Source organism: Penicillium soppii, assembly GCF_028829465.1.
Source record: "Penicillium soppii strain IBT 18220 chromosome Unknown utg000010l, whole genome shotgun sequence".
Lineage (NCBI taxonomy): Eukaryota > Fungi > Ascomycota > Eurotiomycetes > Eurotiales > Aspergillaceae > Penicillium > Penicillium soppii.
The window spans coordinates 424,142-442,429 of NW_026643240.1; the positions used below are offsets into that span (position 1 = coordinate 424,142).

At 50.0% G+C, this 18,288-nt stretch overlaps 3 protein-coding genes across 3 annotated transcripts; 2 read left to right on the forward strand and 1 right to left on the reverse strand.

Moving 5' to 3' along the window:
• Window positions 1-2,079: 2,079 nt before the first annotated feature.
• N7529_010804 (protein phosphatase 2A regulatory subunit RTS1) lies at window positions 2,080-4,608 on the forward strand (the record flags this gene model as incomplete). The annotated part of the gene is made up of 8 exons (XM_057246331.1): window positions 2,080-2,103; window positions 2,234-2,581; window positions 2,645-3,244; window positions 3,301-3,654; window positions 3,705-3,875; window positions 3,937-4,064; window positions 4,130-4,466; window positions 4,600-4,608. 8 exons carry the CDS (start codon window positions 2,080-2,082, stop codon window positions 4,606-4,608), a joined length of 1,971 nt encoding a protein of 656 aa, XP_057091680.1.
• A 45-nt stretch (window positions 4,609-4,653) lies between these two features.
• On the reverse strand, window positions 4,654-5,109 carry N7529_010805 (uncharacterized protein; the record flags this gene model as incomplete). Its single annotated transcript, XM_057246332.1, has 1 exon — window positions 4,654-5,109. The coding sequence occupies one exon, from the start codon at window positions 5,107-5,109 to the stop codon at window positions 4,654-4,656; it is 456 nt and encodes a 151-aa protein (XP_057091681.1).
• Window positions 5,110-6,059: 950 nt separating this feature from the next.
• N7529_010806 (histone acetyltransferase TRA1) lies at window positions 6,060-17,821 on the forward strand (the record flags this gene model as incomplete). Its single annotated transcript, XM_057246333.1, has 5 exons — window positions 6,060-6,111; window positions 6,184-6,341; window positions 6,426-7,772; window positions 7,829-17,089; window positions 17,138-17,821. The coding sequence occupies 5 exons, from the start codon at window positions 6,060-6,062 to the stop codon at window positions 17,819-17,821; spliced, it is 11,502 nt and encodes a 3,833-aa protein (XP_057091682.1).
• Window positions 17,822-18,288: the final 467 nt, after the last annotated feature.

Consider the following 18,288-nt stretch of genomic DNA (forward strand, 5'->3'; position numbering starts at 1 on the left):
CTGATCGAACAAGGAAGTGGTTGTGTTTGGGAAGGAGCTAGCTATGGCACTTTAGATACCTGCCCACATACGTACATACATACATGTATGTATGCTATGACTTCAATGTTGCTTTGGGAACATAGATCAATGAGTAAATATACATAGTTATGTACTACGAGTAAACTAATTTGGAACGTTCATTCAATGTAGTAGATACTATACATATATAGTTACAAAATCAAACATTGAGGCATTATGCTTCTGCTACAGGAAACAGGTAACAAGAGATCTCAAAAGAGTTCAAAGATTCTTAGAAGTACTATCTATTATGCTCTGACTTATATTCTCGAAGTTTTATATCCTGATCGGGGTATAATGGTTTGAAACACATTGCATACCTATGCCCTACATCATTAGAGAATTGGGCACACAGACCCTGTTTGGGGGCTGAGTTTGACGACACGTACTCCGTAGATTGGGGTGGTTTACCATTCAATTAATCAAACCTGGCGCAAAATGCAAAATATCTCTGTTTCCCTTACTTACTTATCATTGTTGCCGCAACTGATGAAGACACACGTCCTCCTAACCTATGGCTACATCATAACGCTAGCGGCGCTTTTACTGCGGCGCAGGAGATAGAGCAGAGATGTATAAAAAAGATGGGCACCTACATTTTACCGCGGTCTAGAATAAGACCAAAACGAACCATGAAGGCATTTTATTCTTAACGTCTATGCATGGCCGTAGGTAAGAGAAGATGACAATATATATTGTCGCTACGTACATGAGTATATTTCAACCCCTCAGCCAAGACCGTGACATAGACCTTCTAAAATGAGATACTTGATATAGCATACTTCATGCAAGCCACATTAGTTCATTAATCTATCAGAATCTACCAAGGAAGAAAATCCCCAATATCAGATCATTTGGTCAGGCTCTCGGTGGGGTCCAGAGCACAGACCGCTCTTTCTCCGGCATTCCCTTGTTCGATGCTACAAATGTACGGAGTACTTCGTACATATTATCAAAACCCAGACCTTGACTTATCTACTTCGAAAATATTATCCTTGCTTCCACTTCTCAACAATCAAGTTCATGGCAGAATTAAGTGACGTCGTCTGTGCCTGAGAATTTGAATCGCCCCTGAAGGTCACGTGTGTATGACATAAGCAGATTGAAACAAGCGGGAAAAGGCATACAAAAAAGTGATGTAGAAGGAGATGGAAATAGAACTGAAGTCGAGTAAATCCTATGGTCTCCGAATTAAGCATCAAGAGGCTCTAGTTCCATTAAAAATGTAGAAAATCCCCCAGATTCGTACTTGGTAGTAGTGCCCCCCATCACCATCACAGCCAGGAGAGAACCAGCCCGCCTTTGCCTACACCTCAACAACAATCCACTTTCCTTCTTCCTCCCCAACGCCATCATCTTTACTTGGTCTTTTGTACATCGCCTACTAGGCGCCTTTTCATCTAGTTCTTGATTTCTTGTGCTGTCGCTGAGAGCTGAAATCTGAGTGTCTGTTCACCTGGTGCTCCCAATCTCCCCCCCCCCCCCCACCCACTCCCAGCCTGCCACTTAGCGACACGGAGATCCTTTGGCACCGACCAACTACATCCTATATCACCTGCTCTCTCCGGCCAGCCTTACTGCCGGCCAGTCAATTGTTCAACCTGAAGCTACAAAGGTATGTTCGATTGCACGCTCGTCTCCTGTTGCCTGCATTGGCCCTTTCTTCCCTGAATCGAACTGTCTGTCTTGCACCGTGCGCGTGCTGCGACTGCACCCTGTCTCGAGCGCCTAAGGTTGTTGCCATTGAGCCTCAACTTCGCTTCCCAGCATTGCAGGGACTTGAAGTTGGCACTGCAGAACGCTCTATTTCGAGACTAGTCCATTTACATGCTGTGTGACCCGGACCGCTCATCAGTTTCTCCTTTTAGGTCGATCCAAACAATTTCCCCCCTCGTGGTCTTTTCGAATAGTCGTCTCCGTTGTCTCCCCCGATTCGCTCTGGCTAGAGTGCGGCGCCTGGCTGCACTGGAACCCATAACACCAGCCGAGTACATGTGGTTATCTACATAGTCGTCAAAAATGAAGGGTTTCAGACAGAGAGTGGTGAGTTACCCTCACCCTTCCCAAGTGCACTCACCGCACGATTACTTCCGCACGCCATCCCATTCTCCTAAGCAGCTGGCGATACCTCGCTCATCGGAAATCGCGCTAATAATTATTGCATCATTTTTAGCACGACCAGTTGTCGCGGGCGAAAGACAACAAGTCTTCGAAAAAGAAAGACTCAAATCCCACTTCCCAGTCGTCTCTCGGCATCTCCAATACACAGCAGTCTGCCTCCCCCAACCAAGGCACACCCACATCATCCACAACCTCACTGAATGATTTGCGAAACAAATCTCCGGATAATGCCTCACCGGCCGGAACTCCTTCTGCGGGCGCACCCCACCCCGGTACCCCGGTCCAGCATTATATCCCCCAAGCCGGTGCCGCAGGCCAGCCCGTGAGCAATGGACCAGGAACACCGACTAGACAAGGCCAGCCCGTGGCTCCCAGTGTGATCATCAGTCCAAGCTCCACTGTAAGCATACCCTGTTTCCCACTAGCTAACGCCTGCATGCACTGACACTCGTTGGATTTATAGCACCCCCCTCCCCCTGGTGCCGCTGAAACGATGCCCGGCGATCTTGCACCCCCAAGGAAGTCTCATGTCTTCGATCGCCTGCAGACCACCCCCAAGGATTTGTCGGAAGGCATTCGGACTCCCAAGCGCCAGCACTCGTCACGATTTGACATCTCCGATCAGCGCCAGAGAGAATTGGAGAAGTTGCCGGGCTTCCACGAAGTGCCACCCAACCGGCGTCAAGATTTGTTCATGCAAAAGATCGATCAGTGCAATATCATCTTCGATTTCAACGACCCCACAGCCGATATGAAGTCCAAGGAGATCAAGCGATTGGCGCTGCACGAACTCTTAGACTATGTCGCCAACAATCGGTCCGTGATCACAGAGCCAATGTACCCTCGTGTGGTAGAGATGTTCGCCAAAAATCTTTTCCGTCCCATTCCCCCGCCTATGACCCCCCAGGGCGAAGCATTCGACCCGGAGGAAGATGAGCCTGTTTTGGAAGTTGCTTGGCCTCACATCCAGGTTGTATATGAGTTCTTCTTGCGTTTCATCGAGAGCCAGGATTTCAACACGAACATTGCAAAGGGTTATATTGATCATCAGTTTGTGCTTTCGGTATGTTTCCAGATATTTCGATTTATGCTTGGTGGAAACTAATTTATCATACTCAGTTGTTGGATCTGTTTGACTCCGAAGATCCCCGGGAACGTGATTTCCTCAAGACAACTCTCCATCGCATCTATGGAAAATTCTTGAACTTGCGATCATATATCCGCCGATCTATTAACAACGTTTTCTTCCAATTCATGTATGAGACAGAACGCCACAACGGAATTGCTGAATTACTCGAAATTCTGGGTTCTATCATCAACGGTTTCGCTTTGCCTCTCAAGGAAGAGCACAAGCTGTTCTTGACTCGGGTCCTCCTCCCTATGCACAAGGTGAAGAGTCTCAGCATGTACCACCCGCAATTGGCATACTGTATCGTGCAATTCTTGGAGAAGGACTCCACATTGACCGAAGACGTAAGACGTTCAATACTCTTTTCCATTGTCAAATACTCACATCTATCTAGGTTGTCCTCGGATTGCTGCGCTTCTGGCCTAAGACTAATAGCACCAAAGAAGTCATGTATCTCAACGAGGTCGAAGATATCTTCGAAGTGATGGACCCTGGCGAGTTCGCTAAGGTCCAGGAGCCTTTGTTCAATCAGTTGGCCAAGTCTGTCGCCAGTCCTCATTTCCAGGTTCGTATTCACCCGTGTCGTCAACTTGCTATGCCCCTCTAATCTGATTTCGGATATATAGGTCGCTGAGCGTGCGTTGTACTTCTGGAACAACGAATATTTCTGCAACCTTGTAAGCGACAATGTGGAGACTATTCTTCCCATTATGTTTGCGCCACTATATGAGAACTCAAAGGGACACTGGAATCGGTAGGCTCGACCTTTTTCTTTGATCCATGCGAATGACAACATACTGACATGACATCTTGCCATAGAACAATTCACAGCATGGTATACAACGCCATGAAGATGTTCATGGAAATTAACCCCCAACTGTTCGATGAATGCTCCCACGAATTCAATGAGCACCAGAACACTGCAGAACGGCGTGAAAAGGCTCGCACAGACCGCTGGGATACGATCGAGCAACAAGCCAGAGATCGAAAGAACGGCATTCCCCCACCCCCTCCCCCCGCTCTTGATGTGCCTGAACCGATCGACGAGGTAGAGGCCATGACCCACGAGAGCCAAAAGCGATTGAACACGCTGAAATTGCAAGAGGAGCCCGATGCCTCCAAGGAACGACCCAGCAGGGAAGGCACTCCTAATTCGGTACGTCCCGTGCATCTCTGACTTGCGCCATTTTGCTGCCCAGATACTTGCATCCCTATGCGAACTATTCTCTTATCTGGCCCTAATGCCCTTGTTTTTGTCTTTTGCTAAGAGACTACTCCTCCCTCTATAGCCAGCGTGATTCTAACGTGAGAACGTCCGTTTGCTTCAGACACGACGCCGAGGCTCAATTCGCAGCAGTGGCCGGAGACGACGGAGCGGAAGCGGCAGTGAGATTCGCCCGCGACGACGATCGGTCGGCAGTGGTACTAGTGCGACCAATGTACAGATCTTGCATCGAAGCAATTCTACCAAATAATGTCTCGGAGGGAATGAACTGCTGAAGGATATGTGATTTCCGATTATTTTCTTGCGACGGCATAGCGACTACGGGCAACAAGTTATTTTTGTCTTTTGATTTTCGGCGGTACTCGCCCGGATTGATGCCCTCAAACTGTGCCTTTCTGCCCCCCCTATTTTTTCCCTTATTTTCTTTTGTGTACATGGACTTTTTGATATTTTCCTTTCCACGATTGGATCCCTCGGGTTCGTCTTTAGTGCGGATATCTGAGATGTTGCCAGTCTTAGAACCGTGTTCGGGTATGGAAAACGGGTGCGTATGGCGTTTCCATCCATCGACCATGATGTCGGTGGCTGTCTATGTGTTGTCTTCATTTGTCTTCTTCTATTATTTTAGACCAATTCTAGGATATGACATTGCCTTTGAATATGATTGGAGTATGGAAATTGTAGACATATAAAGCCAGTCTAGATTGTGAACTGACCTACGATGAGGTTGATTAAGTGCGATAAAATTGCTAGGTAATCCTAGCCGTGGATAGAAGCATGATTCTCTTTACTCGTGTGCGTTACCTATCCATGGATCGTAATGAGATATTCCAAGGTTTTTTTCGTGTAGGTCAACATATATACTTTTGATTCAGAGAATAGTTCTATTATAATTGTATAAAAGCAGACCAACATGCTAAATGCTGGAAAATCTTAAAAAGCGAAACAAGGGAGCGTATTCTCCTCACTTGCCTTTTTCCTCTTCACCCATCTTTTGTCTATTTTGGTATCTCGAATGGCCACTTTATAGTCCCGATATAGTACCTGTGAAGGGGCTCGGATCGGATCAACTACCACCGACAAAATTGCCCAAAGCGGACTAGTGTTTCTTTCGGGGTCTCTGCGATAGCCCGCGTCTTCTGTTCTGCTCTCGTGAATATCGCGCGCATTCAATACCTTTAAATCCTCCCTCATCTCCCTAACCCTCTACTTCCCCGCGGGGTAATTCGATTCATTCTTTTGCCGTCCGACCTTTCTTTTGCTTAATGGATTAGGCGGTCTATTTCCTGGAATACCAAATGACTTGATGATTCCATTTCTTTTACCTCTTCCGTCTCCGATCTTTTCGCATATCGATCGAGTTCACACAGCTTCTGTGACACCGCAACACAACACATGAAAGGCCGATTCTCCCCCGGGACGACTGCGCACACTCTGCCCTTCTCAGCCGGCCTCTTGGCCCGGCCATAATTTCTCTTTGTCTCGCTTTAGTGGCCAACCCTGCCGACGGGTACGATCGCAGCCATGGAGCGAAATATAGAAATCTACGCCACCAAGCTCGGCGATGAGAAGCTGGGTACGTCAAATTGATAGTCGTCGACTGGAATCCCTGTCATGTCACCGTGCTGACCATCACGCCATCATACAGACGTCAAAGTCCGAGCTAATGTTGCTACCGAATTACGAGACAGCATTGAACCTTTATGCTCGGGCGCAAGCTACCCCATCTTTCTAGCCAAGCTATGGCCGGTTTTCAAAACAATCCTGAAGGGAGACCCAGTCTTCTTCAGCATGTCCTATGACCAAGTGAGATTCGGACTTACTCGAGGGTGTCCTCGTGCCTCATTAAGGTTGGTAATTCCTGCTAACCCACCCTGTTTTTTTCAATAGAAGCTTCGAAACTGTATTCTCGAGACACTACACCGATTACCCATGGGCTCCCCCGATGTAGAGCCGTATGCCGTTGATATGGTCGACCTGTTGATGGAACTGGCGCGGATCGAGAATGAAGATAATGCGGTGCTCTGCATGAAGACCATCATGGATTTAGAGAGGAACCAAGCTAAGGCAACTGCACACCGGGTTCAGGCTTTCCTTGAACTCATTCAAGAGATGTTCCAGACCATGGAGCAAGTGGTCCGGGACACCTTTGACACGCCAAACCAAGCCACACCCTCGGGTATGCCATCAACACCAAACGCAACAGCACAGAGCTTCCAATCTCCTCGACCGAGCTCACCTGCAACATCTGTGTCAGATTTAGGACCGGAACAGCAGTCGAGCAATGTTCTTCTCAAGGGTATGCAGTCCTTCAAGGTTCTTGCGGAGTGTCCGATCATCGTCGTTTCCATCTTCCAGACTCACCGCGCATCGGTTTCAGCCAATGTCAAGCTGTTCGTACCGCTCATCAAGACCATTCTGTTGCTTCAGGCGAAGCCGCAAGAGAAGGCACACGCAGAAGCCGCAGCACAGGGTACGATCTTCACGGGGGTATGCAAGGAAATCAAGAACCGTCCTGCATTCGGAGAGTTCATCACAGCGCAAGTAAAGACGATGAGCTTTTTAGCATACTTGTTGCGTCTGTATGCCCACCAGCTTCAAGATTTCCTTCCCACACTTCCCTCTGTCGTGGTACGTCTTCTTCAAGATTGTCCACGAGAGAAGTCAGGCGCAAGGAAAGAGTTGCTGGTAGCTATTCGTCACATTATCAACTTCAACTACCGCAAGATCTTCCTCGAGAAAATCGATGAGCTCCTGGATGAGCGAACTCTTATCGGAGATGGCCTGACTGTCTATGAGACCATGAGACCCTTGGCTTATAGCATGTTGGCTGATCTGATCCACCACGTCCGTGACCACCTTAGTCGGGATCAGATCCGGAGGACAGTTGAAGTGTACACCAAAAACCTTCACGACGATTTCCCTGGCACAAGTTTCCAAACGATGAGTGCAAAGTTACTTCTGAACATGGCTGAGAATATCTCCAAATTAGAAGACAAGCGTGAGGCGCGTTATTTCCTAATCATGATTTTAGATGCCATCGGTGACAAGTTTGCATCGATGAACCATCAGTTCAAGAACGCCGTCAAAGTTTCCAAGGCCAACAAAGTCTTCCGCAAGGAGACAGAGCCGTGCCCCGAAAGCTACCTCGTCGACAAGGACCAGCCCCCGAGTGGGATGAAATCGACATTTTCTCTGCATCACCCATCAAGACCTCTAGCCCGCGAGATCGTGGCGGTGACCCTGTTGGGGACAACATTTTCCTCTTCAGGAACTTGATCAACGGACTGAAGAATATTTTCCGCCAATTGAAGAACTGCAACCCAGACGACGTTCAGATCGACCCAAGTAGCGTTCCTATCAACTGGTCCGAGGTATCATATGGTTATAATGCAGAGGAAGTCAGTGTCATCAAGAAGCTCTTCCACGAGGGAGCCCGTGTCTTCCGCTACTATGGCGTGGACCAGCCCCCCCCTGAGATGACCTATGCTTCTCCATTTGACTTCCTCGCGAGTCAGTACACAGCGCCAATGTCGCGAGAAGAAAAGGAGCTTCTGGAAAGCTTCGGCACTGTCTTCCACTGCATTGATACCGCGACTTTCCATGAGGTTTTTCATTCCGAAATTCCCTACCTCCACGAGCTTATGTTTGAACATGGGGCTTTGCTTCACCTGCCCCAGTTCTTCCTAGCTAGCGAGGCCACTTCTCCCGCATTCTCTGGCATGGTTTTGCAGTATCTGATGGAGCGTATTGATGAAGTTGGAACCTCTGATATGACGAAAGCGAAGATATTATTGAGAATGTTCAAGCTTTCTTTCATGGCGGTGACCCTGTTCTCTGTGCAGAATGAGCAGGTCCTTCACCCTCATGTGACAAAGATCGTCACCAAGTGTATTGAGCTTTCCGTCACAGCCGAGGAGCCTATGAACTACTTCCTTCTGTTACGTTCTTTGTTCCGAAGCATCGGTGGGGGACGTTTCGAGCTCCTCTACAAGGAAATTCTTCCCCTTCTAGAGATGTTGCTTGAGACATTCAACAACCTGCTGCTTGCAGCCCGTAAGCCGCAGGAGCGGGATCTCTATGTGGAACTTACCCTCACTGTTCCCGCCCGGCTGAGCCATCTCCTACCTCATCTCAGCTATCTGATGCGTCCAATCGTGGTAGCCTTGCGTGCGGACTCTGATCTTGTCGGACAGGGTCTGCGCACTCTCGAACTGTGCGTGGACAACCTCACAGCCGATTACCTTGACCCCATTATGGCTCCAATCATGGACGAGCTGATGACTGCTCTCTGGGACCACCTTCGCCCTCATCCTTACAATCACTTCCACGCTCACACCACCATGCGTATCCTGGGTAAACTGGGTGGACGGAATCGCAAGTTCCTCAACCACCCACCAGAGCTGTCCTTCCAGCAATTCTCTGATGACAACCCCAGCTTCGACATCAGGCTGATTGGCCCGAACGAGAAGCGACCGTTCCCTGTGGACATCGGTATTGACCTCGCTGCTGGTAAACTTATGGAGGTTCCAAAGACGGATTCAGCAAAAGCTTCGGACATCTATTACAAGCAGCAGGCCTATCGGATGCTCAGCTCTCACCTCAAGCTTCAAATTGGTTATGATGCGATACCAGATGATTTGTCAAGCTCAATTAGACTTCATGCCAACGACCTCTTCGAGAACAAGCCCAGTGCGATGGCTGATATTCTTGACAAGTCGGAAAGGTCAGCCTCGATACCTAAGAAGATTGCACAGGAAGCAACTGTCAAGAAGCTGATTAAGGCTTGTATCTTTGCTACTACTATTCCTGAGCTTGAGCAAACCGCCAAGGCCTTTGTGGCGGATGTATGCAAGCACTTTACCCTCGTCGAGGTTGGTCGTGCCCTGGCGCAATTCAGACACGGCCGCAAAGCCTTCGATGTTGCAAGCGGCGAAGGCCCCGTGTACCTGGACTCCAAGATTCTCGCCGAGGCCTTGGTTGACTGCCTCGCATCTGATGAGGTCCATGTCCGAGAGGCTGCCGAGAAGGCCATAGTTGTTGTCAGGGACGCGGCGGGTGTGATTTTTGGATCCCCGGAGAAGGCATCCAAGCTTCCATTCTTCCAGCATCTGGGCCGTGTCTTCTGCCACAGCTGCTACAGCGAAGAGTGGTTCACTAAGGCTGGTGGAAGCCTGGGCCTTAATTTGCTCGCGACCAAGCTGGACTTGGGAGAAGCATGGCTTTATGAGCGTCACGTTGAATTCTGTCGGTCTTTGATGTATGTGATCAAGGACACTCCACTGGATCTGCCTGCTGCCACGCGAATCCAGTCACAAGAGACGATGATCTTGATTCTGCAGAAATGTGGGAAGCTCATCCCTAAAGATGATCTCAAGAACGAGAAGAGCCGCTTGTATGCGCTTAGTGGGTTGCTTGTCTACGAGCTCGGACACATGAACAAACATGTTCGAGAGACTGCTCGCCGTTGCTTCACCACATTGAAGGAAGTGCTTGGCTGTGAGGTCCATGAACTGATCTTGCCTGTTAGAGATCGTCTCTTGCAGTCAATTTTCAACAAGCCTCTGCGCGCTCTGCCTTTCGCGACGCAGATTGGTTTCATTGATGCTATCACTTACTGCCTGAGTCTTCACAATGAGATCGTCACCTTCAACGAGCCTCTCAACCGCTTGATGCTGGAATCACTAGCACTCGCCGATGCCGATGATGAATCGCTTGCTTCCAAGCCCAATGAGTTCAAGAATGCGGATATGATCGTGAACCTCCGTGTTGCTTGCCTTCGCCTCCTGTCTATGGCGATGAGTTTCTCTGAGTTTGCCAATACTCCGCAAAACACGAGCAGGGCCCGCATCATCTCTGTGTTCTTCAAATCGCTGTACTCTCGTTCTCAAGAGGTGATTGAAGCTGCAAATGCTGGACTTCGGGATGTCCTCACTCAGACGAACAAGCTCCCTAAGGACTTACTACAGAATGGACTACGCCCTATTCTTATGAATCTTCAAGACCCGAAACGCCTCAGTGTCGCTGGGCTGGATGGCCTGGCTCGTCTTTTGACATTGCTCACAAACTACTTTAAGGTCGAAATTGGTGCACGTCTGCTTGATCACATGAAGGTGATTGCAGATGATGCTGTGTTGCAGAAGGTTTCATTCAGTCTTGTTGAACAGAATCCCGCCATGAAGATAGTCGCCGCCATCTTTAATATCTTCCACCTCCTTCCTCCAGCTGCGACTTCATTTATGGAGCATCTCGTCAACAAGGTACTTGATCTTGAGGCAAAGCTGCGACGCACGTCACACAGCCCATTCCGCAAGCCGCTGGTCAAGTACCTCAACCGATATCCCAAGGAGAGTCTAACATTCTTCTTCGCTCGTTTCAAGGACGAGAGATTTGGACGGTTTTTCGGTCAAATTCTGGCAGATCCCGAGAGCGAGGGATTGCGGAATGCGATCGTGGCTGATATGGATGGATTCTCTGCTGCCGCCTTTGGTCAAGACACCAGTGACGGCAAGAACACTGCTGCTATCAACGGAGTCTATGTTGCACACTCTCTCTGCTCGTACAGTTCAACCAAGCGCTGGTTGGTCTCACATGCAGATATGAGAAACAAGCTCCTGAGTTGCGGCAGGGATTTGGAGAGGAAGCTCCGAGGCGACAGTTTGCCTGCCGATGAGAGACTCCGAGTGGAGCAGGCTGAAGACCAGCTGATGGATATCTTCACCATGTACTTGGCTGAGGCCACCCACGATCTCGACTTCCTGTTTGAAGTAATCGATGGACTTTCCGCCGATGAGCTGAAACGCACCCTCGCACTCCCCAAGTTCATTTACAAGAGCATCATCTCCAATGAGTCCATTGACTATCGGCGGTCTGTCATCATGCGATGCCTGGATCTTTACGGCCAGAAGAGCTGTCCCCAGAAGACCAAGACCTATGCCTTCCGCAATCTGGTGAATCCTATCTTTGCAATGGATGTTCAGGTCACCTGGAACAGCCCCCCCAATACTCCTAAGCTTATGGATAAGAGCATGACTGAGTCCATCCAGAGTCGTTTGTGGAAGCCTCAACTCGCGGATTTGAGTGAGGAGTCTAACCAAGCAGGCGTTGATCACTCTCGTATGGAGTTGCTTCAGCTTTCTGCCTTGTTGATCAAGTACCACTCCCAAACGGTGCAGGACTCTCGCAAAGACATTATCAAATTCGCCTGGAACTACATTCGACTTGAGGATATTATCAACAAGTACGGTGCCTACGTCTTGATCAGCTATTTCATTGCCCACTACGAGACGCCTTTCAAGATTGTAATCCAAGTCTACGTCGCCTTGCTCAGGGCTCATCAGAACGAGGGCAGAGCTCTTGTCACCCAAGCACTTGATGTTCTTGCGCCTGTCCTCCCTACACGGACGGCCAATAGCTCAGGCGCAGAGGCACGGTACCCATTGTGGGCTAAATGGCCTCGCCGCATTTTGGCCGAAGAGACAGCCAACCTGCAGCAGGTTATGAGCATCTTCCAGTTCTTGGTTCGTCAGCCTGATTTGTTCTACGAGTCAAGGGAACACTTTGTACCTCTGATTGTTCCGTCATTGGTCAAGATCACCGGTCCACCCAATTCTTCCAACGACAGCAAGAAGCTGGCACTCAACTTGATCAGTTTGATCTGGCATTGGGAAGAGAAACGAGCTCAGAATGCGGAGTCTCACTCTCTGACCCATGCATCATCCGAGTCACCAGTTGCAAGGAAGCGCAAGCTGGATGATGCCCAAGAACCATCTCCTTCACCCGCTCTGGGCCCCCCTAGCAGCCGTGAACGATCTGACTACACTGTGCCTACCGACTTGCGTGCGGCATTGATCAAGTATCTCATCACCTTCATCACGACCCTCCCTGAGCGATTCATCGTTCCAGCTGCTCAGATCCGTCAGATGCCTACAACCAAGCAACAACCTCCCGTATTTACAGGAGAAATGATCAACAGGGCTATTCACCTTCTCCGTAGCCTTCTTTCTCCCGAGTACTGGGGTGATCTTGACATCGATCTCTACCAAAAGGCAACCGAGCCTATCCTGGTGGGCGAAAAAGGTGATAAACCAGAAGACAAAATCACATACATGGTCAATACGCTGCAGGTACTGCGTGTTCTCATTGCAACCAAGCCAAATGAGTGGATTGCTGCTCGTCTTCCATCCATCCAAAAGCTCCTCGAGAAACCACTGAAGTCAGACAACCCTGAGATTCAGGACTGTCTCCATGGCCTTGAAGACGACATGGACATCTCCCACAAACTACCTCCTCCTGTTCGTCATGTTCTCCAGGCCATCCCGGATGAACAACCAGACGACGAGGATGCGATGGACACGGAGGGAACGCCTTCCGAGTTTGGCTCGTATCTGTCCACTATCGCTACTGAGACGCTCTCCGCAAGCAACTACGTTTCAAGCTTGAACATTCTCTGGACACTTTCTAAGGTTAAGCCGGCTGAGATTGACGCACATATCCCTGCCGTTATGAAGGCATTCTCTACCAAATTGGCTAAGGAGCACGTAGCTGCGTCTACTCAGAATGGCGCCCAGCTGCAGAATGGGAACGGCACAAAGCCCGCCGAAGGAGCTGCCCCGGCCACAGATCAACAAGAGTTCGAGCTCGGTGTTGACCTCATCCTCAAGACAATTGAGTTGATCTCCGTTCGCATGTCTCACCTCGGAGACCAGCGACGCCCATTCCTCAGTGTTCTCGCGCAGATCGTTGAGCGCTCACAAAACATCGAGCTTTGCAGCAAGATCTTGGGCATGGCTGAGTCGTGGATCTTCCACTCCACCGAGTCATGGCCTACCTTGAAGGAGAAGACAGCTGTGCTTCACAAGATGTTGCTATTCGAATCTCGACCTGATCAGACTATGTTGAAGAAGTTCCTTGACCTCGTCATTCGAATTTACGAGGACTCAAAGATCACGCGCACTGAGTTGACGGTTAGATTGGAGCACGCTTTCTTGATTGGCGCAAGAGCCCAGGATGTTGAAATGCGCAATCGGTTCATGCAGATCTTTGATCGCAGCTTGACCCGCCTCGCCAGCTCTCGCCTTAGCTATGTTCTCACCTGCCAAAACTGGGATACTTTGGCAGACTCTTTCTGGCTGGCTCAAGCGTCGCACCTGGTGCTTGGATGTGTTGACATGAACACCACTGCCCGCTTGCACAATGAGGATTTCACTTTGTTCCCCGTGTCATTCCTCTTCGGCAGTGGAGAAAAAGACCCAAGAAAGGCCGATATCATGGTTGATAACCAGCTTGAGACTTTCGTCACCGAGCGGAGACGATTCATGTCGGAGGTCGGTGATGTCAGAGTTCGCGATCTGATCGAGCCTCTTTGCCAGCTTCAGCATACCGATTCGAATGTTGCCTACAAATTGTGGACTACCTTGTTCCCGCTCTTTTGGTCCACACTTTCGAAGGAGGACTGCATTGATCTGGAGAAGGACATGGTGACACTTCTCACTCGGGAGTACCATCACAGACAATTGGATAAGCGTCCCAACGTTGTCCAAGCTCTTCTTGAGGGTACGGTGCGTGCCAGTCCTCGCTTTAAGATCCCTCCCCATGTCATCAAGTATCTCAGCCGAACTTACGACGCATGGTACACTGCTGCGACGTACCTCGAACAAACTGCCATTGACCCTATCATCGACACACCCACTGTGCGAGAAAGTAATCTCGATGCCCTTGTGGAGGTCTACGCAGGCCTACAGGAAGATGACTTCTTCTATGGAACTTGGCGCCGTCGTTGCAAGTTTGTCGAGACCAATGCCGCCCTTTCATACGAGCAACAGGGAATGTGGGACAAATCCCAGCAGCTCTATGAGAATGCCCAGATCAAGGCTCGTTCCGGCGCCATGCCCTTCTCACAGGGTGAATACTTTGTATGGGAGGACCACTGGTTGACATGCGCTCAAAAGCTCCAGCAATGGGACATTTTAAGCGACTTCGCCAAGCATGAGAATCTGAACGATCTCTTGCTCGAGGCCGCTTGGAGGAACATTGAAAACTGGCAGAGTGAGGGTAACCGAGAGCAGCTCGAATCATTGATCAAGTCTGTATCAGATGCTCCCACCCCCAGACGCACCTTCTTCCAGGCATTCATGGCCCTGCTTCAATACCATACGAAGAAGGACAACATCCAGGATTTCAACAGTGTTTGCGACGAGTCCATTCAGCTTTCCATCCGCAAATGGCTGCAACTGCCCAAGCGCATCACCAATGCCCATATTCCGATTCTCCAGCATTTCCAGCTTTTGGTGGAACTACACGATGCCAGTCACATCTGCGGAAGCTTGGCTCAGACAAACGAACGCAACTTGGATACCAAGTCTGCAGAGCTCAAGCTGCTTCTTGGCACATGGAGAGACCGTTTGCCGAACCTCTGGGATGATATTAACACATGGCAAGACCTTGTCACCTGGCGTCAGCACATCTTCCAGCTCATCAATGGTACTTACCTCAGCCTCCTACCCCCACAGACCAACAATGTGGCCAGCAACTCTTACGCCTACCGGGGATACCACGAGACTGCTTGGATTATCAATCGCTTCGCTCATGTGGCCCGCAAGCACCAGATGCCAGAGGTATGTATCAATCAGCTCAGCCGCATCTATACCTTGCCGAATATCGAAATCCAGGAGGCATTCCTCAAGCTTCGCGAGCAGGCCAAGTGCCATTACCAGAACCCGAAGGAGCTGAACAGTGGACTGGATGTGATTAACAACACCAACTTGAACTACTTCGGACCACAGCAAAAGGCTGAGTTCTACACGCTCAAGGGCATGTTCCTCGCTAAGTTGGACCATGTCAATGAGGCAAATGAAGCTTTCGGTGTTGCTCTTTACTACGATCTACGCCTTGCCAAGGCCTGGTCTGAATGGGGACAATACAGTGATCAGAGGTTCAAGGCTGACCCTACTGACTACGAGCTTGCCAGCAATGCTGTTAGCTGTTACCTGGAGGCGGCTGGTCTCTACAAGAGCGCGAAGTCGCGGAAACTGCTCAGCAGAATCCTCTGGCTCCTCAGTCTAGATAACGACGAGGGCAAGATTGCAAGTGCGTTCGAGAACTTCAAGGGAGACACCCCGGTGTGGTACTGGATTACCTTTATCCCGCAACTTTTGACCAGCCTGTCCCATCGCGAGGCGCGCCTCTGCAAGGCTGTTCTGGTCAAGATTGCCAAGCTATACCCCCAAGCTCTGTTCTTCTTGCTCCGCACCAACAGAGAGGACATGCTTAGTATCAAGAAACAGCATGACCAGAAGCAAGAAAAGTTGAATCGGGCTAGACAGCAACAGCAAGGATCTTCGCCCAACACAAAGCCAAACTCGGCTGCTGGTACCGATAGTTCGCCCGCCCAAAAGGCCCAGGCAGCTGCCAATGCCTCGCCCTTAGTTCCACCTGCAGGCTCGCCAGCTATTCAGAATCCCGCCCTTCCGCAAAGCCAGTCACCTGCTCAGCCACAAAACGCCGTTCAGGCATCCCCAAGACAGGGTCAAGGTCAAAGCCCACAAGCCGGTCAAACTCCAGGCCAATCTCAACACTTGCAAGTACCAGGTCAGAATGGAACACCACAGACCCAGGCTCCCACCGTCGAGGGCGAGAAGGAGCCTCTCAAAAAACCATGGGAGTACTCGGACGAAATCATGTCTGGACTCAAGACAGCCTTCCCCTTACTCGCTCTGTCTATGGAGACAATGGTCGATCAGATCCACAAGAACTTTAAGTGTCCCCCGGATGAGGATGCTTACCGCCTGATCGTTGCTCTTCTGAACGATGGCCTAGCTTACGTGGGTCGCATGCCTGCATCTTATGCACCGGACTTCAAGTTGCCTGCCGCCACCGAAGCCAACATCACTCGCTTCGCGGAGACCATTCTTCCTGCCCACATTCGCAAATCGTTCGAGGCGGACTTCGTCACCAAGAAGCCGACCATGAACGAGTACATCCACAAGCTCCGGCGCTGGCGTGACAAGTTCGAAGAAAAGCTCGATCGTCGACCCCAACAGACATTCCTTGAGAGCGCCTCTCCCCATCTGAGTGAATTCCGCTTCCTCAAGTTCGATGAGGTCGAGATCCCCGGCCAGTACCTACTCCACAAGGACAAGAATCAAGACTTTGTCCGCATCGATCGCTTCCTTCCAGATGTGGACTTGGTGCGAGGTATTGGTGTTTGCCATCGCCGCTTGAAGATTCGAGGCCATGACGGTAGTGTGCAAGCATTTGCTGTCCAACACCCTGCTGCCCGCCACTGCAGACGCGAAGAACGCATCCTCCAGCTGTTCCGAATCTTTAACGGCTTGCTTGCGAAACGCAAAGAAAGCCGCCGTCGCAATCTGTATTTCCACTTGCCGTTGATGGTCCCGTTAGCGCCTCACATTCGCCTGGTCCGGGACGATTCGTCATACATCTCCATGCAGGGTATCTATGAGGATTACTGCCGCCGCGAGGGAATGAATAAGGACGAGCCAGTGCTCTTCACAATGGATAAGATGAGGTCATTGGCAGAGACAAAGCAAAATGTGAGTTTACTTGACATTCTTGAGGCAACCAAAGCTAATTGTTTCCAGCGTACTCCCGATCAGCAACAGGTTCTTCGTACAGAGATCCTCACAGCTATTCAAGACAAGTGGGTCCCGAGCACTGTGGTCTTGGAATACTTCCAGCAGACATACCCCAACTTCTCGGACTTCTGGCTATTCCGCCGACAGTTTGCCTACCAATACGCGGCGATTGCCTTCATGACCTATGTTATGCACATCGGAAACCGATACCCAAACAAGATCATGATATCTCGCTCGACCGGTGACATCTGGGGTGCCGAATTGATCCCCACCATCAATCCAGCTAAGGCATTCTTCTACAACCCGGAACAAGTTCCCTTCCGTTTCACACCGAACATTCAAACCTTACTGGGTCCAATCGCAACAGAGGGTGTCTTCGCCTGTGCAATGATGGCCATCGCCCGCTGCTTGACCGAGCCACGCCACGAGCTGGAGCAACAACTTAGCGTCTTTGTGCGGGACGAAATGATGTTCTGGTCTACGGCACAGCATCGCGGGCCCTTGCCCCCCAACCAGCTCCGCGACCTTGTCTACAATAACAGCGAGATCATTGCCAACCGCGCTGTCAGCCTTGCCAGCCCACCGGAGGGCAACTTGCCAGCCAACCAGACCACGATTGACCTGGTTTCTAAGGCTGTTAACCCTCAACATCTGGCCTCGTGCGATGCGTTGTGGATGCCATACCTTTGAGTGGTGCTAGTTTGGGGTTTGTGTGTTTCTCCCATTGCCAATTGGCAATGGCTATCATTATATGGCTATTGTGTTTTCTCAAGCGGTGGTTTTGTCCTTGGGTTTGCTTTCTGAGCGTGGCGCTCCGGCGAGGTGCGCGGCTTTGCTTCATGTTACTATGATTGTGATACCGATTTCTTTCCTGTCTTAATACCTTCTCCAATGTCCTTTTTAGCTTTGCAGACCATTAGCTCTTAATGTTATTGCTTCTCTTAATCAAGCTCCAGTACTCCGCACGGAGGTAGACATAGATCCCCCAGGTAGCAACCACACAGGAGAGAAATATGAGAATCAGAAGGATATTAAATTTTTTTCTGCAAGTGAGACCGACACTCGAGTTATTTCATGTGAGTTATGATAGCTGGAGCATGGATCATCAAAAGGCCGTGTCTGCTTCGTCTTCAAGCCGTTTCAAAAGCCCCGGCACA